General features: G+C 38.5%; 1 protein-coding gene across 6 annotated transcripts; it reads right to left on the bottom strand.

Annotated features, from left to right (window-relative positions):
- Positions 1-3,851: 3,851 nt before the first annotated feature.
- On the bottom strand, positions 3,852-20,759 carry LOC122068154. Of its 6 annotated transcripts, XM_042632029.1 has the most exons (10): positions 20,683-20,701; positions 20,401-20,535; positions 19,981-20,117; positions 19,338-19,817; positions 18,266-18,415; positions 17,248-17,307; positions 6,323-6,385; positions 5,799-6,241; positions 5,299-5,313; positions 3,852-4,524 (listed from the first exon to the last, which is right to left on the bottom strand). In XM_042632029.1, the coding sequence occupies exons 3-10, from the start codon at positions 20,093-20,095 to the stop codon at positions 3,925-3,927; spliced, it is 1,926 nt and encodes a 641-aa protein (XP_042487963.1). In that variant the 5' UTR covers positions 20,096-20,117; positions 20,401-20,535; positions 20,683-20,701; the 3' UTR covers positions 3,852-3,924. The 6 variants fall into 6 exon arrangements, with proteins under 6 accessions (XP_042487963.1, XP_042487966.1, XP_042487981.1 ...); XM_042632032.1 differs by having other exon boundaries at positions 20,374-20,752; XM_042632047.1 differs by having other exon boundaries at positions 6,323-6,367; positions 20,401-20,752.
- Between the last annotated feature and the right edge of the window lie 1,606 nt (positions 20,760-22,365).

The raw sequence follows: 22,365 nt of genomic DNA, 5'->3' as shown, positions 1-22,365 counted from the left end.
CTTAGGAACTCCAAACTTCAACTTCAACTTCAATCTTTACTAACAACAATTAAAAAAAAAAAAAAAAAAAAAAAACTCATAAGAAAAGTCTCTCTAAAAAGATAAGGGTAATTTACAACACCATCCCCTGGAGAATGCCAGTATTATAGAGACACTCTCTCTTTCACCAAATTAGATTCGGACCCTCTGTTGTCAGTCAGTGTTACAGAATATACCAAGAATGTTGACATCAGCAGTTCATTTTTTTTTTTTTTTCTAAATACCATTTTGCCCTTAAAAATGAAGGAGTACCGAAATTACCGTTATTAGTTTTTGTCGCAGATCGATTGAAAGAAAAAACCTAACTCACTCTCACTTCAATGCTTTTCAGATCGGCCACTGCAACCTCCTTTCCGGCAACGGCATCTACAGTGGCTACGATTCCCCTCCAACAACTACAGGTATGTTATTCTACCTCTTCTCATTTAACCCTTTTCTTGGTCATCCCCATTTGCAAAATGTAACATTCCGATTCCCAAATCGAGAAGATTGAGCCAGATGCGAAATCATAATCCATATCTTCATTTTCGAATCTGGAGTTGCTTTTCAATTCAAAAAGAAAAGTTAAGAAACAGTGAAGGAAAACTCTCATCTGACCATTAATGGAGGACATATACCGATGTTGAAGAGGACCCGCTCCCATAAAAAAGGCTCCTTCCTCGAAGATCTCTTGATTCACGTATTTCGATTGATAATGTGTCTCACACCGATCAGTTAATATTCAACAAAGGACCTAATTAAATTACATATTTGGGATTTTTAAATATATAACTTGCCATCCCACAGCAAACGCAACGTCCAGCTTTGGGTTAGAGAGGAGTACTTTTCAACTGTGTCTTGACTGTGTTCAGTTTAAGGGTTTGATTTACGGTAGGAAATAGAGAGTAGCAATGTCTTTCTCGATGCAGAGGGAACAAGCGAGAGCAAGAGGAGCTGCCAATACTTGCAATGATCTTGCGCAAAGGATAGTAAACCTCCCACAGAGCATTATGGGGGGATTCTCGAGGGCCACTGAACATGGTATAAGTATGATGGGAGGGGGGGTCTGTAGAACCACCACCACCATCACCCCAACCGGCAAGTAGTAGGAGAGATGAAAACAAAAAAAAAAACAAACAGACCTTATCGTCGGCGACCTAAGATGGCAGCAGGAAGTGCACTACTCGCTAGCGGCGGAAGGAGCACAACTCACTGACGGCAGACTATCAACTCAACTGGATCTCGGTGGAATCATAGGTCACAGGTAGGGAGAGGAGGAACAAAGGAGAGAAAATGATAAAAGAGAGAGGGGTGAATAGAGGGGTATTTTTGGTATAATAGGACAAGGATGTTTTACTCATAAGGGCTAAAGGTCATTTCATAGTATCACTTAACACTAACTGACGGTAGGGGGTTTGAGTCTAATTTGAAGAAAGAGAAGGGATGTCCCTATAATACTGGCATTCTCCAGGGGGTGACACTGTAAATTACCTTAAAATTAATTCTCAAGTTTAAATCCGATTTCTATATATTGGCTAAAGAGAGAAAGTACATTATAGAAAAGGAAGATACACTTGTAAGAGAGAGAGAGAGAGAGAGAGAGAGAGAGAGAGAATTAAAAGCAAATTAAGAAAGAGAAAGAAACTTGCATGAGAAGAAAGAGGGAAAGAAAGAAGAAACCAAGAATAAATAGGAATTGAAAAGAGGCACATACGTGTGGGAGAGATGAGAGATATAATTTTAAATTTTAACTTAAATTTCAATTTAGCTAAAAATGGTTTTTTTGTTATATCTCTTCATCCTGACCCCGAATTGACTTGACCCGAAAATTAAAGATTCATTATTTTAAACAACGAATGCAACGAGCATGATACCCAATATGTTCTGAAGAACTCTTCAACTTTTAAAATTATCATTATGCCCCTACACTTCTCTTCTCAAACTTGCGCAAGTTCTCTCATATCCGATTCTTCTTTGTTGCTCAATCTCTTGGTCAAACTTCTAATTTGAGGTGAAATTCCTCCTTTGCTTCTTGATTGATTCAGTAAAATTTCTTCCCATCTTGTTCTTGATCACATGTGAATCGATCCATAGGTAAATCGGTGTCTAGATTGCATCAAATCCTTCCGTTTAACATATTTTATAAGCTTGACCATGTAATCAGCAAATGTGAGAAAATTACATTATATAGTCATTTTTATTATAGATTTAGAATCAAAATACTCAATAAAAATTACAATAGATGTATAAAATATGGCCTAATTACAAGCAATTCTCCCAAGTGAATCTCCACCCACAAACCTCGAACACCTCAGAAGCGGCCAAACCAAACCTATAATGAAGTTGCAGCTCTCCTCTCAAAAATCTATCCCAACATCTTCTCCACGAAAACCTCAGAAAACACTAGACACATCGAACAATATGATTTCTTCTCCAATGAAATCCCCGAATTGATTTTGCCCTTTGTTGGCAACTATCCTGCATAGCAATCACCTTATATTTCAGGATCAACATCGTAAGTGTCAAAATTAACTTCAAACTTCTGAATCAACAGAATTGCTGCCCCAACTCGTAATCCACAAAGTAACATAGCGGTGAGCATACAACACATCCTGAAGACCTTTATAAAACCCTTTTTTTTTTTTTTACAAACACCCACATCATGGCCTTGGAGCAGGTTCCCTAACCTATTAGATGTCTATGATACATTTCCCTCTCTCTCTCTCCTAACAATGATGTGGTTGATCTTTTGACCCATCTTGCACACTGGGCGATGATAAGGAAACTAAATTTGTATAATATAATCTGGATAATGATGTACTTTTTTTTTTGTAAATGGGAGACTTAACTAAACAACCTCGTGAAACCCATCCTGGACAAGTCCGCAAAATATAAAGAAGAAATACAAGGCAAAGGATATAAATCCCAAGACTGGTCTTGTTGAGATGAAGCCCCAATTAAAGCAAGCTGGTCTGCAACAAAGTTGGCCCCGCGAAGAGTGTGAAGGAACCAAACATGAGGGATAGAAGAGCACAACAACCAGCAATCATAAATAATGTGATGGATTCTCCAAGGGATCAATAAGCAATTGCGGTTAAGTATATTGACAATTGAAAGGTTATCACTTTCTATACAAACTTGGCGCAGACCCTTAGAAGAAACAATTGAAAGAGCTTTCCATATTGCAAGGGCTTTGGCAACGCATGCGAATGCAAATCCCACAACTAAAGAGAAGCAGTGAACAAAACCCCCATTAGAGTCTCTAATGATTCCACCAATACCAGCAAGGCCTGGATTGCCCAAAGCGAACCCATATCCACGGAAAGAGGGTTTGATGACAAAAGCACATAACACACCCTCACTATTGAAATACAGGTGAGGATTCTATGTTGAACAGCACTTAGTGATCATGTTCTTGTGGCTTAACATTACTCCTTGTGCTAAGTTATGAGCTACAGAAATATTATCCATCTTCCAAAAAAAAAAAAGAAAAAAAAAAGTGTCAATGTGTTACATGATCTTTGGTCTCCGAACTACACGAATTCGGTGATGGATTTTGCAGCACAAAGGACATGGATGGAGTTAATATGATAGAAAACTCCACACCAATCTCATTAGTCAAATCCCATCCTAAGACAAGCACCGGAAAATGTTAAAAAATGAGTACAATTTTTTTTTTTAAAGAAAATCAATATTTTATTTACATTGTTTTCAGCTTGATTGAGATTGAAACCACCCAGCAAATTAAAATTTCAACTTGTCTGACAAACACATTACAATTGGAACAAAACTTTTTAATAAGCATGTACCTTTTAATCATGTGACAAACAAAATGCAATAGTGATAAGATCAATTCCATTATATATGAAAAAAAAATTAATTTACAGTATTATGGGTCTAAACGAGCTAATAAAGCATGGGTTTGGCCGATCGTTTAAAGACTCCAAACCCATATGTAGAACGAATCATATCAATGAAAAGGGGAAATTGTAGCAAAGCGAATACTGTAACTGGTACACAAGCAAATAAAGCAATTGGAATCGCAACCCATGTCATCCTACTGTCAAGAACAATAGCAAGTGTTGCACTGAAGGCTATCATCATGGTCGCTATAGAAACAAACAGTGTTGCAAGCCCAATCGTCATTCGTTTTGGTAAGGACTTGGCAAAATCTTCTTCAGCGTAGCGTGAGGTAAGAATAGATAGAAACATCAGAACTGAAGTAGCCGAAGAGAAAAGTGCCAATGCATCTGATATGGCAAAAACCATGAAGGATTTGGCTTCTATAAAAATAGGAGTGCCATTGGTATTATTATTTCCACCTGGTACGGTAAAGGCTGCAGCAAACACCACTGTTGCGATGAGTGTGGCTACCACCATGCATGATGATGCAGTATTCTTCATCCACTTCTCCCCTTGTTTAACCAGATTTGCATGCTCCTCTGTGAACATCATAGCTGGTGTTCTCACCTCCAAGTTTTTTGTTTCTGTGTAAAGAGGTAGAACCAAGGATTAAAGTATCGGTATCGGTCGCCGTATCGATCGGCCAAAATTAAGATACGTATCGGAGGGTATCGTATCGTATCGGAGATACACTAAGATACACTAAAGATACACACATAAATGGATAGGAAACATTTTTTTAAACACTTTTGCATAAAGAATTTGTTAAAAAAAGCTATCGATAACATGTATTATGCATAAACACTAAATTGAGGGTATCGTACTAAGAATTCAAGGTCTGTAGTTGTCCCATAAATGTAAAATCCTTGTTCCCAACCTTGATTTCCATTTTAGTTAGAGAGAAATATGGCTGACAGCAACTTTGGAACAAAAACCCTTCAAAAAATCGTTTTTTTTTTTTCTGAAAAATTACCCATATTGGCCATTATATGACCGTAGCGCTGATACGTATCGATACTCACCGATACGTACCGATATATATATATCGATACTCACCGATACGTGCTGATATATACCGATACGTATCGATCGATACATACCGATACTCACCGATACGTACCAATACATACCGAAACGTACATTTTACCTCAATTTTATATTTTTCATAGTCGTATCGAGGCATGTCGTATCGTATCGATATGTATTAGTGGTGTATTGATGCATATCGATATGTATTGTAGGATATATATCGATACGAAATGATTTAAAAAATTCAATGTATCGTATCGGTGTATATCGTATCGACCGACTAAATTTAAGATACGTATCGAAGGGTATCGTATCGGTATCGGAGATACTTAAAACCATGGGTAGAACAATCTTTTCCACTTCCTACAATAGAACAAGGACTGCATTTCAATAATAATTCATTCATTTCACTTAGGGGAAACTAATTGTTACCTATATTAGAGGCATATTTATTCCCATGAGGCCATGTCCCCTTGCCATCTGGTAGACACTGACTGATAGGCTGTGGGAGGGAGAAGAAACCATCCCCATCTCAGTGGTCAAAATTTCAACCCAAACAAAAAACTGGTTGAGTGAATCCAAAAACTTAATTTCATAAAGTTAACAAAAAATTTCCAGTGTAATGATAAATCAAGTGGACTTTTAGTTGGGTTCTGTATCTTTGAATTCATTACTGAGGTATTTCCCTCACTTGTTTGGGAAGAAGCTTGACCAGCCTGTACCATATTGGTCCAGTCTTGCCTCCAACATGGCAGGGCTAGAAGGAGTTGTTACTAATCTTCATCTGAAGTTTAACTTGTTTGAATTGACAAATATTAACAGAATAGCATGGGTTTGATAACTGTCACCTTGAACCATTGATACTCTCTTTGCATTTGAAGGGCAGCACCAGAGATTGTATTGAGTCGAGATGAAGGAGCTAGTGTTGCAGCCAAATGTAGCATATTATTGCCATTAGAATCAACATAGGATGCTATTAAATCCTTGAGTGCACCAATATCATAGATGAGGTTGAAAATCTTTTCTTGACGATATGCAACTGCTGTATGAAATATGCTTCTACTCTCATCGTCGATTTTCCAAATTAGATCAGGATAAGATTGAATAAGCACAGTTATGAATTCAACAATACCCAACTCTGCAGCAGTGAATAGTGGTCTTGAAGGCTCTGCAAGTATGGATGATATCTGCCAACTCTTCAATAATAAGATCTCATTCCAAATGAACTTCACCACTTCTAGGGCTTGGATGTTCATCACCTTTGTATCATGAACCAGCATGACACTTGGGACTGTTCAGGGTTCAAAATCAATAATTTAATCAATGTCTGAGAATAAATAACATAAGTACATATGTTAAAAGAGCCTCATACCTAGTAAATTCAAGGTTTTCCAAAGCAATCCATTCAAGCACTGAACTGCAGGAGTAAGGAAACCTAAGTGGGCAATCAAAACATGGAATTAATGTACATGCATCGTTATAGAATTTGAATATGCCTCAAAATTGTGCAAAAGAACAGAGGATGATGAGATCAAACGATCCATAAGCCACTTAGGTTCTATTTCTTATTTATTGTTTGTACTGCTTTCTATTTAGTCTATTTTTATCAGTTAATTAAAGAATGTACAAGCACTACAATTTTCAGGACTTCTTAGCGATAAAGACAGAAATACATGGTTGAAAAATTAATTTTTAATCTTGGTTTTAATTGTATTCCATGTAAAACACTTTTGCACAACTATATGCAGATACCTATATATTTCCATACACCATAATGATCTCTCCCATACTCTTTTTAACTCCAGCATGGTTCTATTCAGCACTTTGATCCAATCTAATGTACCAAAATGGGTAGATACGAATTAGCACAAAGTCAGCATGTGACATGTTGGAACCATCCAGTACCATTGTGACATTTCCAAATTTGCATCATGCTCACATTGAGATGCATAATTAAGATGGAAAGGCAACCAAGGCGTTTGAGGGTCTTCCAAAACCCTTTGGAGATAGGGTAAAGGGTGTGGATAAGGTGTCGCCTTATCGAATAAAGCGTTCTAGTGTTATTATTTTTATGTAACCATTTTATTTGGCACAAATAGCATATTAAAAATTATATAATTCTACTTATATACTAAGTAAAGATTAAAGATTCATATCAATGCAAGATATTCATCAGAAAAACAAATCAATAAAGTGAATAAACTAAGTTCATCTTCATCATAGCATATAATACAATTATGAAACAAAATTATAAATAAAAAGAAAAATGGCTGTTAAAATATGTAAGTATTTATTATACTTACCTCTATGATGCCAAAATGAGTGCCTAACGTCAGCCACTATATTTCTAACTCTTATTAGTCTGATGAGGGCTGCAACTAAGGTTAGTATCGCTGGAATGGGAAAAGAAAACCAGGAAAGAAGAAGAAGAATGAAAGAAGAGAAGGGAAGTCTTGTTGGAATGGGAAGAAGAGGAATAAAGGAAGAGAAGAAGGATTTAAGGGAAGAGGAATGGAGGCTGTGGTGTTATGTTGAATGTTTAATTTCGAGCGAGAAGGGACTGGTTTGGATGGATGCGACTAGGGTTTTGGATGGTGGTCTTGAACCACAAGGAGATCGACCACCAGATCGAGGCAAACAACAGTTAATCACAGATTTCTGGCTTCCTCCGTCAAGGTCAGGCTCTGAAGGGGAGGCACGGCAAGATGTGAATGTAGTGGACGAGGGTGCAGTTCCTTTGAATCTTCCTTCAAAGATGACATACTCGAAGGTTGTTGGTGGATCCTTGCCGGATGTGGATGCTCTGTCAGAGCCCATTCATGCTGGTATTTTCACCAAAATAATCATCCCGCAAGATGCATATGAGGAGAGACTGCTGCGATATCGATATGCCCTTGTGGCTAGAATCAACTTTTGTCACATATCATAAGACGATGTAAGGATGCTGCGGAAGCCTGGAATCTTAAGGCTAAGGTGTTCTTATCACCAATGGGATTGGGATACACCTTATTTCGATTCGAGGATGAGAAGGACATGACTAATATTTGGAAGAGATGTCCTATTAAGGTTGGTGGTCAGCTTCTCCAATTTCAGAGATGGAGGCTAGATTTTAATATTCACGAGAAGACTGCTATCACCAAACTAGTTTGGATTCGCTTTCCAGAGCTCCCTTTTGAATACTGGCATGAGAAGATCCTTTTTTCCATGGCCAAGGCTGTTGGGCGCCAGCCTGGACATTGACAAGAGAACAAGGAATGCTTCTATAGGGAACTTTGTGCGTGTCCTTGTGGAGATGGAGATTTCTGATGAAAGATTAAAAGAAATTCAAGTTGAAAGACAACAGCCAGAAACAAGAGACCTATTCTGGTTCAAGCAGAGAATCACCTATGAAGATGATTTGGGGAAGTGTGGCTTCTGTAAAGGGTAGGGCACACCATCCATAATTGTAGAGATAAAAAGGCTGCAGATGCTAAGAATAATGAAGCTGATATTCCTCACAGAACTGTAGGGGTGGTGTGGGTTGAGAAACCTCAGCCGGAGGTGGTGGCTGCGGTGGATTCCGGCATGAACAAAGGAGTGCCTGATACGGATAGGACTTCTCCTATTGGAAGGATGTCGTCATCCTTATCTGCAAGATTCTCTCCAACTCTAGAAGGGAACCAAGGAGCTACGGTTTTGGAAAAGAATCCTACAATAGAAAGGATTCCAGCGCTTGTTGATAGAGAAGGCACTATCACAGTGGACTTACCTATTTCAGATGGGAATAATACTAATTCAAGGCTTCTAATGTGGGAGAATCTGATTGCGGATTGGAAGATGGGGCCATGTCACTTAGATGGGTCGGATGGGTCAGACCATGAAGAAGGATCTGAGTTCTCTAATCCGAATGGGGAGGATGTAGTCGCTGCTGGTTTTGAAGTGGACAGCTTTTGCATGGAAATGGGCAGGGAAGCACGACCAGTTATTGCTACTGGTCAGGGTGACCATTTAGTGGATAGAATTAATCCATGCTCAGTTGATAGGGGCATTATTATTCTTCTACACACAGAAGTTGGTGCCATTGATGTTGCTGTTTTCCAGAAGGAGCTTAACGAAGGCTTGGAAGCTGCATAAAAAAAAAAAAAAAAGGGTAAACAAGTAGTGGTTGCGGAGCAGACTAGAAAGTCTGGCCGTCTCGCTTTTCACAAGTGTTAATGATGCGTGCCCTCTTCTGGAATGTGAGAGGGATGAAGAAGGCTGCTAGTCGAGCTGCCTTGAGTAACATATTGAAGGAAAAACAACCGGACATTGTTTGTTTAGCAGAGCCTATAGTCGAGGTAGATGCTTTTCCTTCTATTTTTTTTAATAAGTTGGGATATGAAGCTGCCCTTATTCATAATGTTAGACTTGATAAACCTCCCAATTCATGGATCATATGGAAGAGGAATTTAAATAAGCCGATCACTATTTTTATGTCTGAGCAGTTCTTAACTGTTTCCATTAGCTGGAGGAACCAGCCTGTGTTCTTAACCTTTGTGCATGCAAGCTGTTTTCGTGCCCTCAGGAGAGATCTTTGGATGGACCTTGCTGCGACCCCTGCGGGTTCCTCCCCTTGGCTGTTCTCTAGTGATTTTAATGCCACTCTGGTTTCGAACGAGAAAAGGGGGCCAGGGGCATTTAACCATGGTTCTGCGACTGAATTCATGGTGCAATTGATGCTTGTAATCTGATTCAAATCCCATCCCATGGTCGCAAGTACACTTGGTCTAATAACAGGAAGAGAGGAAATGTTCTGGCTGTGTTGGACAGAAGCTTTTGTAATGAAGAATGGCTTAATGTCTTCCACGATTGTGCTCAAGAGATGCTGCAGCGTTTTTCATCAAATCACTCTCCCCTTTGCATATCCTCTGAAGTTGTGGGAAAGCCCTCTAATTGTCCGTTCCGGCTGCATAAATTCTGGATGGAAAATGAAGGTTTTTTGAAGGTAGTCAGGGAAGCTTGGAAGGAACCAATGTTTGGCTCTCCTACTTTATTTTGGCTCAAAAGCTGAAATGACCTAAATCCTTGCTCAGGGGGTGGGAGAGATCAACTTTTCCTAATCTGGATGCTGATCTTAAGGCTGCTAAAGGAGAGTTGGATCAGATTCAAAGTCAGATTGATCAAGATGGAATTGACGATCATCTCTTTAACTTGGAGGCAGACGCTAAAACTAAGTACTTAAAAGCTCTTCAATAGCATGAAAAGCTGCGGGCTGAAAACGCAAGGAATAAGTGGCTTACTCAAGGTGATCGTAACTCCAGATATTTTTTCCTTTCTACAAAGATTAGAAGGGCCAGGAATACTATTTACCATCAGAATGAGTTGGCTGACCACATGGTGGAATATTTTGAGTCCTTCCATCAATCTAGTCTTGTGGTAGTTCATGAGGACTTGTTGGATTGTATTCCAAGGGTGCTTGGAGAGTTGGATACTAACCTTTTGGATGCTATTCCAAGTGAGGAAGAAATTAAGTATGCACTGTGGGACATAGATCCAGATAGCTCCCTTGAGCCAGATGGTTTCTCTGGAGCCTTCTTCAGACATCGTTGGGACTTGGTGGATTATGATGTATGTAGGGCGGTGAGGGGCTTCTTTAGCTCTGGAATTCTTCCAAAAGGTATTAACAACAGCTTTCTTGTGTTAATTCCCAAAACTGATGGGGCTAATTCCCTTGACAAATTTAGGTCCTTATGCATGGGAAATTTCTTCCGCAAGATCCTATCCAAGATAATGGCCTCGAGACTGTCTGCTTTCCTTCCAAGGCTTATATCGGATGAGCAAGATGCCTTTCAAAAAGGCAAGGTGATTCAGGCTAATATCTGTCTTGCTTCAGAATTAGCCAATCTGATGTCTAAGTGCTCAAGAGCTGGTGGCATGGGAATTAAGATAGACATCCAAAAAGCCTTTGACACCATTTCTTGGACCTTCATTTTTCAAGTCCTGAGTAAATTTGGCTTCTCTGATAAATGGATTTCTTGGCTTCATCAAATTCTGAACTCTTCTAGGATCTCTATTCTTCTTAATGGGGGTCCTGTTAGATTCTTTGGAGTAGAGAGAGGGCTTCGGCAAGGGGATCCTCTATCGCCAATTCTTTTTATCCTTGCAAAAGAAGTTCTGTGCATGGGTCTTAGGCTTATGACTCGGGAGAAAAAAATGAAGCCTCTCATAGGTCCAAGAGGAGTGGAGATGTCGGGCTTTCTATTATTTGCTGATGATATCTTTTTCTTCATCAATGGTTCCATCAAGTATATCAGACATTTACATATTTTTCTATAAAAGTATCAACAATTTTCAGGGCAGAAAATTAATTTGGACAAAAGCAAGCTCTTCCTTGGAAGTATGTCCTTAGAAAGAAAGCAGCTCATTTCGGATACCCTTGGAATTTCTACTTGTAAATTCCCTACAAAATATTTAGGTGTGGAAATTTTCAAAGGAAGAGTAAAAAGGGGAGCCTTTGCTGCCAGTAATGGACAAGATTAAAGGAAGGATGGCGGCTGAAAGGGAAAACTTTTGTCTATGGCAAGAAGGGTGGAGCTGGTTAAATCAGTAATTTCTGGTATGCCCACTCATAATTTCTTTGCGTATTGGTGGCCAAGTTCTCTCTTGAAAACTATGGAGTAATGGATGAGGAACTTTATATGGACAGATGATCCTGACACCTCTAAAGGAGTGACGGTCAAATGGGATTCAGTCTGCAAGCCAAGGCAAGAAGGAGGCCTAGTGATAAGGCGTTTAAGAGATGTAAATAAAGCCTTTTTATGTAAACAGGTGTGGCATGTTAAACACTCTGATTCAGCCTTAAGCAGACTTAGCAAGGCTAGATTTGTGAGTAAAAATGGAGTCCTAAAAAAGGGGTATAAATCCTCTTCGATATGGCCTGGTCTTAGGAGGATGTCGAATTTCACTTCAACCAAAGAAAGATGGATTGTGGGTAATGGAGCCCCCATAAATTGCTGGAAAGATAGATGGATTGGGGAAAAATCAATTGAAGAGCTGTCTTCTCTGGATCCTCAATTTTTTTCCTCCTCCATGTTGAAGGTAACTGATTTTATTCACAACCAAGAATGGGCTTTTCCTGAGGTATCATCTTTATTTCTTAGGAATACTTTTTCTTATGCGTCTAAGATTAATATTCCAAGAGAGGATATAGAAGATAAGTGTATATGGAGCCTCTTCAATTCAGGCAAGGTTCACGGTATCGGGTTTCGACTAGGTTTCAAGCTCTGAGGAGACCGAAATTTCGGTGGAAACCTAAAAAATTTCAAGGATACCGGGGAATTTTTCATTATATGGTGGAAACTTAGGTTTCGACCACCAAACAATTTTTTTTTTTTTTGTCTGATTTTTTGTGTACAACCTATTTTAAACATTTCTAATACATTCACATCATTAGTTTCATAAAAAAAAACACATAAAGTCTTACTTGTGTGGTGAACCAAAGGTTCGATAATCATTACGTTGACTTGTTGGCTTAAATTCTGAAACTTTACTACATAATGACTATATATAGTCCACAATCTACATCAAAACATAAGACATAATCCAAATTATCCAAAACATAGTTTTTAAGGCACTGCTAAGGCGTCGCCTTGGCGCTGATGCGGTCTAGAGATGGTAAGGCAGTGCTCCGCCTTATGTGAAGTGGCGCCTTATGGGTTTTTTTTTTTTTTAACACATTTTAAAATTACTTGATGAAGATTCAAAATATAGATTTTTTATTGGTAGGTTTATGGTTCTGTTAACACTTGAGATGTATGGGATCAACTTTACTCCACCAAAAATAACCAAAACAAACAAAACGAAAACACGATTCACAAACAGGGTTTGGATTTTATTAAGGGTTTTAAGAAAGGGCTTTGAGAAGGAATTAAGGAATAAGGAAGAACCATTTATCCAAGCGACCATTTTGCTCCGGCAACAGTGAGCTTGCTCCGGCAGTGGTGAGCTTCATTCTTCTTTGACAAGAGTAGAAATATAGTGGATGACCTTAGGGCTTAAGACGCTAATTTTTACATCATAAAGGTAAGTATAATAAATACTTGTATTTTTTATGTCTTTTTTTCTCTATATTTATAATTTTGTTTCATAATTATGTATTTATATTATATGTTAATATGTTGTGATGATTGATGATTGATGATTGATGAAGATGAACTTAGTTTATTCACTTTATTGATTTGTTTTCTTAATGAATATCTTACATGGGTATGAATATGAACCTTTAATATTTATTTAACATGTGAGTAATAGGATCCAACTAGGATTTGAGCCAAATAGATTGGTCTTATAAAGAAATTACATAGGAACGCTTTAGTCGATAAGGCAATGCTTTATGCTCGCCTTATCGCTAAGGCGCTTTGAAAGACCCTCAAACGCCTCCGTCGTCTTACCGCCTTAAAAACTATGATCCAAAATAGATAAAAATATTACATCATCGACAGTTATCTATCAACACTGAAGAGTAGTGACTCAATTACTCAACACTCAAAAGTAGTGACTCAATTCCAAGTAGAGTGTCTAGGCGGTTCCATCCAAGTAGTGACTCACTACCCTCAAGGCACGCATATTATATTTTCTAACATTATTTACTAAGCTATATATACCTTATATCACAAAAAATCAATATTAAGCCACATCAAGTCATTAAAATCAACATTTAGCCGCATCAAATCATAAAAAATCAATATTAAGTCACATTAAGTTATAAAGAATCAACATTTAGAGAAATGCTCTTGTTCTATAATAAGTTTAACTGGTCAAATGATTTTTATTTTTACATGAGACTTTTTGTATTAGGTATAACATAAAACCAGCTTTCTAACAAGTCTAAGATTACTTAAATCTGAGTTGCAATGACATAGTTATGTTCCGGTCAAACTTATTTTAAAATGCGCGAATGCTGTTAAAATCGCATAAATGAAAATAATTTTAGGGACATCAAAACAAAATACTATTTGACCAGACTTTTGGTTTTTAGCAATGTTTTAACATTATAGGATTTATAAAATTTTCATAACTGAGAAAAACCCCAGCATTTACAAGTTGAAAATCGCCCTTATAACCAAAATCCAATTTTTGTTCTTGGACTGGGGGGTTGACTTTTTATCCTTTAGGAATTTTATTTTTAAATTATTTTTATTGAATTCAAATAGGGGGTATTTCCTTATTTATGAATAATATCTTAAGTAAATGAAATAAAAAATAAGTAAATAAAATAACAAATATAAAAATCATTTACTTAAATGATATTTGACATAAATAAGTGCTAAAAAATGAAAATCTCCACTGTTTCCCGAAGTTTCCCACACTTGGGAGACAAAATGCACAAGAGAAGGTCGAAATTTCCCATGTTTCCACCGAAACATGGGAATTTTGGTCGAAACCTATTGAAACCAGGTCGAAACAGGAGATTTTTTTAAATCCCCCATGGTTTCGTTTCGACCTGTGTCGATACTTACGAAACATGCGAAATTTCGCATGTTTCGTTCGAGTTTACGAACCATGAATTCAGAAGAGTTTAGTACAAAAACAGCTTGGAATGATATTCGCCGAAGAAATCCTAAAGTCCCATGGTGTGATGTTGTCTGGATTAATTGTTTAACTCCTCGCCAATCAACCTTTGGGTGGAGGTTATTTCAAGAGAAACTGCCCATAGATGATAGTATCTGCAGTAAAGGAATCCCTTTAGCCTCAAGGTGTATATTATGTGAAGCGGCCTCTAAATCCCAGGCCCACATTTTTCTAAGTTGCAGTGTCTCATTGCAAATCTGGAAGAAGTTCCTTGACTGTTTTGGCCTGCAATGGAAAAACCACTCCTCTTTAACTGAGCTGCTGTCTTGGTGGAAGAAGAAGAAAAGAACTTTGTTTGTGAAGGAACCATGGACAACTGGTCTTCTGTTAGTTGCTGATTCAACTTGGAGAGAAAGATATCTCAGAAGACATGGCCGTAAAGGTAGGGCTCCAAATCTGATTTTTGCAAATGTTCTTAGGGACCTAAGGGAAGCTAGCCTCAAATTAAAGGGTTTAGTTCGGACAACTTCTGATTTGATATGTTGCAGGAAGTTGGGCATTCAATCCACTCCTATCAATGCCAATAAAATTCTAGAAGTCCACTGGTGTAAACCTATGAGACACTAGATGAAGCTGAATGTGGATAGAAGCTCCATGGGGAACCCTGGGAGAGCAGGAGCTGGAGGAGTTTTTCGGGACTACCAGGGGAAGGTGGTCTTTTCCTTCAAGCAATATTTGGGAATTCAGACAAATTACTTTGTTGAATTCAGAAAGTCTTCTTGAAGGCGCTCGTTATGCAATGACTCAGGAAGTGGCAAACTTATGGATAGAATCTGACTCTGTAGCAGTGGTGACAGTCGTGCTCTACAAATCTATTCCTTGACTTGTTCTCCAAGATTGGCTAGCTTTGCAGCATTATCTCAACTCAATCTCTTGGAAGGTACCTCACTGCTACAGGGAAGTTGACCCTGTAGCAGATTATCTAGCCAAAAATGCAGCTAAAACTGGAGACTCAGGAATCATGGAGGCGTTCCCTTCTTATGTAAATGATGAAATTATAGTGGATAGCTTATCTAAGCCTAGATTTAGATTCTACAGATAGTATTGGTGGACCCCTGCTGATGGCAACGCCGAAGGTGGGGGTCCTTTTCTACTAAGTTGTTCTTCCTTTTATTTTTATTTCATTAATACAATTCTGACCTTTAGCCAAAAAAAAAAAAAAGGGAAGAGGAATAGAAAGAAAGAAGAAGAAAAAACATATGAGAAAGAGATCTCCGTTCAGTAACAGAAAACTGGAAAAGAAGAAAAATAGAAAATGAGTACCTTGCTGGAGCCAGAATGGCATGAGTAAGACTCGTCCGAGGAAGAATCACCGGAGGGGAGTCGCCGGAGCCAAAATCGATGGAAGAAGGAACACCAGTGCCCATGTTCTCCCAAAACAAAGAAGAAAATAGCCAAAAGGATTTTGTGATTTGTGATTTGTGATTTGTTCAACCAAAGTGTGGGTTTTGACTTTATATAGACTTAATCCCATAGTTCTCAAGTGCATATAATTCCTATAGACTTTCCAATCACAACAAAAGATATGGAATATGTGGTAATACATTGAAAAAATAAATTAACAAGCAAAAACATAAAAAGTGTCTATATTGGTCATAAGGCGACGCCTTACATGAAACCCATGAAGTGCATGACTGCCTTTTCTCAAAATTGATGCTAAATTTCAAAAACACCAAATCGGTGTTTCTCAAGTAGGGCTCAAAACTGTGCCAAGTGCCCAATTCGTTTCAAAAAACTGAAAAACGAACCGGACATATCATACAATTTTCACCCCTTTTTTGTTCCAAAAAAGGGAAAGCCCCAGGATTCGTTTTTTAGATCGTTATCATACAGAGCCTAGAAGAGCTAGAGGCAGACTTAAAATGACCCTAGGTGAGGTGGAGAGGAAAGACATGCATAGCTTAGGCCTTGTATCTAGTATGACCTCAAATAGAGCTAATTGGAGGACAAGAATCCATGTAGCTAACCACATTTAGTTGACCCCATTCTCTTAACAAAGTTTAATTCTAGGCACCTCGAGCACAATTTTGCAAAACAAAGACTGTCAACCACAATTTCCGCAAACATCGAGTACTTGAAACACAATTTACCCTACAGATACTTTTATCATTTCATATGGGTTAAAAACCAAAATGGTGTAATGAAAAAGGAAAGAAATGGTCTACAGTCGCTTTAAAGGATACATAAATCCAACAATAAGTTTTTCATGAAGCTTCTTTTTTTTTCCCTATAAAGATCCCTTTAGATACATTATCTGAAATAGAAAGAGTCCCTCATCATTTTCTAAAGTGTGTATCTTGTTGTAACCAAAGTGGTGAATTAAGAAGTTTTCTTTGTCCCTTGTTTATTCCCAAATGTTATTTAAGTTAGATAAAAAAAGGGTTTTCAAAATAATTCAAAAGTGTTTTTTATCATTATATCACTATCAAGAGGTGTCATTGTTTCGCACCCTTTTCGAGTACACATGTGAGATGTCAAGATTCCTTTATTGAAAGAATAAATGTCTAATACTAAAAGTGCAAAAAAGTAAGGTTACAAATATTTTTACACCAAACTTTGGTTTTGACGAGAATTTCCCTTTTTTAAACTTTCAATTTTGGCATATATCAAAGACCAACCAGACTAAAAGTTCCTCAAGGGAAACATTCGTAGCATCGTTTTAGTACCAACTCTAGTGGTGTGATATCTAAGATTTTAGGTAACACTAACCTCGAGCAACTTGTTGGTCCTTCTCATCTCTTGCAATGTTAGAAACTTCCACATGATCACCTTCAATCAAATTAAGTAGTTGTTAGAATTCTAGCAAACAGCTTCACTATAATTAAGAATAGCGTTCAATGCTCCAGCTTTACCATGAGGGATAATACTCAAACCCTAGTATGATATTTAATAATAATGTCACAATGAAAATAAGAATATGGAAAGAGAACACTCTAAACTAATGCATTCCATGAGACCCCAAACGGAGTATAAGAGAATTACATCCGAAAGAAATAGAAACTAATTATAGAATACTGTTATATTTAACTTTGATAAACCAAATTTAATATGTGAGATTGCAAATGAGATACACTAATACAATGCATGTTATGCTCAGGTCTCATGGACCATATAATAAGAAGAAAAGTAAAATTTTCAAGTGTAGTTGATCCAAGCTAGTGCAGATTGGCCCAACGGCATCACCTTTACCGAGAGTTAGATACTTTCTGTTTCTCTAATTTAAAGATATCAATAGACCTACCGGCAAAAGAGTATAAGGGATATCACCTGGTAATGGTTGTCCTTGGCTCAGTCCAATCCAGGCTTAGATATGGACCTCAAACAATATCCTCAACAATAGAGCCAAACCCATCCCAAAGTTGACCTTATTCCAATGCTTGAGAGATTGTGGATGTGATCGTGATATGCCTATGGGGAAATGGCTAGGTTAATATGCTCCTTCAAGGAACTTCTGCCAACACACGAGATCCCACCCATTGAAAAAGTGGGATTCTCACGTACAGGTGTAGGGCTTCACTGTGGACCCATCTATCCAATTGGTTTGGATTTTATGCGCCAGGGAAGCTCCCTAAGTAAGTTTATGTTTTAGGGTTTGAGTCGAGTTAACAACTTCAACTTTACAGCAAAAAGAAAAAAAACTTGTCCTTGAATTGCTACTCAAAGTTTAGTGTACATCCATTATTTCAATCAGAAAAGTAATGTAAGAAGAAGAAGAAGAAGAACTTACACAAGTAGATAAATCTTTGCCAAACACCAAAATTGCATCCACTGGCAAAAGCAGAGGGCTTCCGAGCCAACGCATGCAGAGCAGTCTCCCCATTTCCATCTCGAGCAATTGCTAACGAAGGATACTTATTTAGGAGGTCCAACGCTACATCTGTCCACAATATCAAAGGGCCAAGCAATCCCACAGAATACGCCGCCCATGTCAATATACATGGAACTGATAAAGAAGAGCGAAACTCTTCCGCAAATAAAAGTTAAGGTTTCAGGGTAACAGCCTCACAGGTAGGGGTGTCGAAAGGTGTGGTTTCGGATATTCGATCCGGTTTTCATTTTGTTTAATTTTGGTAAAGTGAAACCAAAATCTCATTGGATAAAAATAAGTTGAAATCTCTTGATTTTAATAATTTTTCAATCGGTTTTTGTTATTCTATTCACAACCAATTGTAAACCAGTTAATTTAGCAATTGTAAACCAGTTAATTTAGATATTAGAGAGGGAGAGAGAGAGAGACAGTAGAATGATAGAAATTTACCTTTATATTGTAAATTGTAACATGTTATTCTCTCAAAATCTGCCTTTACAACTTTTATGTATAGATATGATATTAAAGAATTCTTGTCTTCTAGAAGATCATAGCTAACATGAATCCCCCAGCTAGTTTGAATCTTATAACGCTAAAATTCCGAAGTTTTAAAACGCATTAACACTAGATTTCAGTTAACCATCGGTGGTTTTATGATTCTGAACCAAAGTGAACCGAGATTATAACCTATAAAACCAAAATCGGATCATATTCCTATGGTGCAGTTAAACGGTTTTGATTATATACTGTCACCCATACTCGCAAGTGGTTTCAGCCTTTCAAGAGCGATGAGTGAAGGACCAAAATTGGCAGAGGACTGGGTTGCTCTTTCCTAAACAAATCCAGAGAACAAATGAAGGGAAAGCGAGGGAAACCTCACTCTCTCTACTTTTCCTTTTCAGGTTACTTCAATCAAATTACTCTATTATTTTTTTCCCCTTAAAGCGGTCGGGATGCGGATTGTGCTAAGGATTAGAAGGTAGTTGCCTACCAAACAAATTTGTAGTAATGGTTGCGATAAGCAGAGAAATTCTATCCTCCTCTGTAAGAACAGAGTCCCCTGTTGCAGAGTAAAGATACCACACCATGTCTCGATTGCCTAGTAAAGCAGAAATATTCAGTGGTGTCATTCGTTTACAACCTCGAACCGCCAGTAAAGTTGGATTCTTTGCTACCATCACCTTTGCAATTTGAGTGATTCCAGATGCAGCCGCAAAACACAGTGCTGTATTATCAAATTTGTTTTTCAGTACAAGATCATGTGGTTGCATCCATTTCACTAACTCCTCCACAAACTCAACTCGTCTTGCTCCTGCTGCAATGTGAAGAGCTGTCTCATGACCATCTGTAATTGGAGCTCTATCTGCACCTGGATTGCATATCAGGAACATCTTTGCAGTAGCCCAATCACCTTTTAACGCAGCTTTGTACAGAGGCACGTATTTTGTTGGAGGGGTATGTTGCGATTTTGCTGCCAAGGTGAAGTACATAGCAGGAATCTCAAATCCAAAGCTAATAATGTAAGAATATGTGGACGTCGTGGTGGTGGTGGTGGTGGTGGTGGTGGTGGTGGCTGTTAGTCACTGAAAATGCAAAGCAGGGGAGTGATGGTAGGTGGTGGTACTGGTACGTACCTTCCTTGGAGGTTGATGGTCCCTGTGGTGAAGGTGAAGTCACTCGAGCTGGGAAGCATGACAGAATGGTTGGAGTATGCTCAGGAACAGCTGACACTATGGATGTCGTCGACATGATATCACCTCCTCAATTGCAACTATCAAAAGGAAAAGAAACAAATATATGTAGTCAGATGACCAGGTTTGAGTAGAAATTTCTCAACCCAAGCTCAGGTTGAATAGATCTGGGACATCTCTTTTGAGATTATAAATAATTCTTCACAATTATGTTGCCCAGATTCTAACAGAATCAGACATCTTGCCTTCGCTTGGGATCTTTTCTTTCTTTTATCATTTTTCCATTAAATGATGATAAGGGAAAGAAATACCGATCAGCTAAAGTTATGACTTTACCCTTTCCCTAAGAATGATTGAACATACCACTTCTTCAGATGGGATATATTTTCAACACTCAGCATCCATATATACCCTTAGATTAAGAATCCTCCAGTATTAAGCCCCTTACGATCAGCTTGATTGGTTGGCGAAATGAATCACTCCCTCCAACTGCGTAACCTACAATGTGGAAAAGAAGGAACGCAATTATAATTTATACCAAGGAAGGATGCCATATGCATGGAATTCAACAAGTTTGATGGATATTCATAAAGGCGGAGTACTGAAGTTTCCTGGAAACATTATACCCAAAAAAAAAAAAGTTACCAGGAAACAAGAAGGAAAGAGCCAGTGGCGACAAAATTTTGCTGCCGCCCGGGAACCTGTACGTGGCAGCACCTCAATAGATCCACGTTATATGTCAGAATTTTGTGTTCACAGTCAATCAAATATAAATTTCCTACATTACCTTTTTGTTTTGAGAAATAAATAAAGCAAGCTTTTGTTGTAACCCGGCAGTCACTGAGAGGGGGGGTGAATCAGTGAGTTCAATTCTGATACCTAAAAACCTGTCCGATGTCTGGCCAAGAAGAACCTGATATACCTGTCCCTGTTTGCACACAGTCGTATGCACACTCAGCCTCTCATAGGCACTTCCAAGTATGCACACCCATTCCACATTCCACGCACTTCAATATCAAATGCAAACAACAAGCACCCACAACACAGGGTTTTTACGAGGTTCGGCAATTTGCCTACATCCCCGGAGTAGTGCCTGTAAAGGCTTCGTACCTACTCAATACACTACTTTTGACTGCACCCACAGTCGGGAGCACCCACACCCAATTTTCTCAAGCCGAAGCTGAGATGGCACTCGTAGTGCCGATACAATGTGTAGCACCCACTACACGGGAGCACCCACTCCCGGTGCTTAGCACCCACTAAGCACACAATAAATAATACAATTAAATTGGGCTTATAACAATGCCCTATAGTGAAGCACTCATACATGCAAATTTCCCCCAAATAGACTACAACTATCACTTAGGCATTTTATCAAACATCTTGCCTACAATGATTTATAATAATGGAAATTTGGCAAAATTGAGGTTACCTTGGCAAGGAGTAACCGTCGGAGATGCAATAATGTCAATCTCCACTTGATGCGGACCACAACCACGTTGTCTCGGTGCCGCCAATGCTTCAACCCCGGTTGGCACTTGGGTTTCTTGAAGCAACTCACAAGAACCAAATTCTAGGTTCTTCTTCTTTCTTTTCTCCTTGTCTTTACTTTCATGGAGCAACAATGGCATTCACATTCACATTCACACACACACAAAGAGAGAGAAACAACTTCTTCTCTATTTCCCTCTTCTTCTCTTCTCTTCTCTTTTCTTTTCTTTTCTCTTGGCAACAACCAATATGACTTGCTACCTTGGTTTCCAGCAGCTTCCTAAGCCTCTAATGGTGGCTATGAATGAAGTGCAAGAGGATGGAAGTCTTTCATTCAAACCTTTAGCCTTCCACGAGCTTCAACTCGTTTTTCCGACCACCTCAGCAAGCCCTCTGCCTGATTTCTTCCCTCTGATGTGTAGAGCTCGGAGAGATGAAGAATCCCCAACTTGAATCACTCAAATCCGACTTAAAATGAGGGAGATATGACCTTTTGAAGTTGGAGCAATGAGATAGCCTGAAATGGAATCTTCGTACGGGTGGCGTAGGCTACACCGGCGGCGCGCGCAACAGGGGCGAAATCTGACCGTAGATCTCATGTAAGAGATCTTATAATCCAAACCGTCCGATTAAACCAACGGACAACAGATCCAAACCGTTAGATTTGAATCTCGATGACGTCATCATGACGTAAGCGCTGACATCGTCAGAAGTGTTGTCGATCTATGATTGGTTGCTTTTCCGGATTTTAAGGGAGCTTGTCTTCCACTCACAAAAGTGAAAATGCATGTTGACCGTTGGATCCGAATCTTCCATGATGGCTTTAATCAGATTTCA

This window comes from Macadamia integrifolia, chromosome 2 (assembly GCF_013358625.1).
Source record: "Macadamia integrifolia cultivar HAES 741 chromosome 2, SCU_Mint_v3, whole genome shotgun sequence".
NCBI lineage: Eukaryota > Viridiplantae > Streptophyta > Magnoliopsida > Proteales > Proteaceae > Macadamia > Macadamia integrifolia.
Note: the sequence above shows the minus strand (reverse complement) of the source record. Positions and strands in the feature narration are given on the sequence as shown.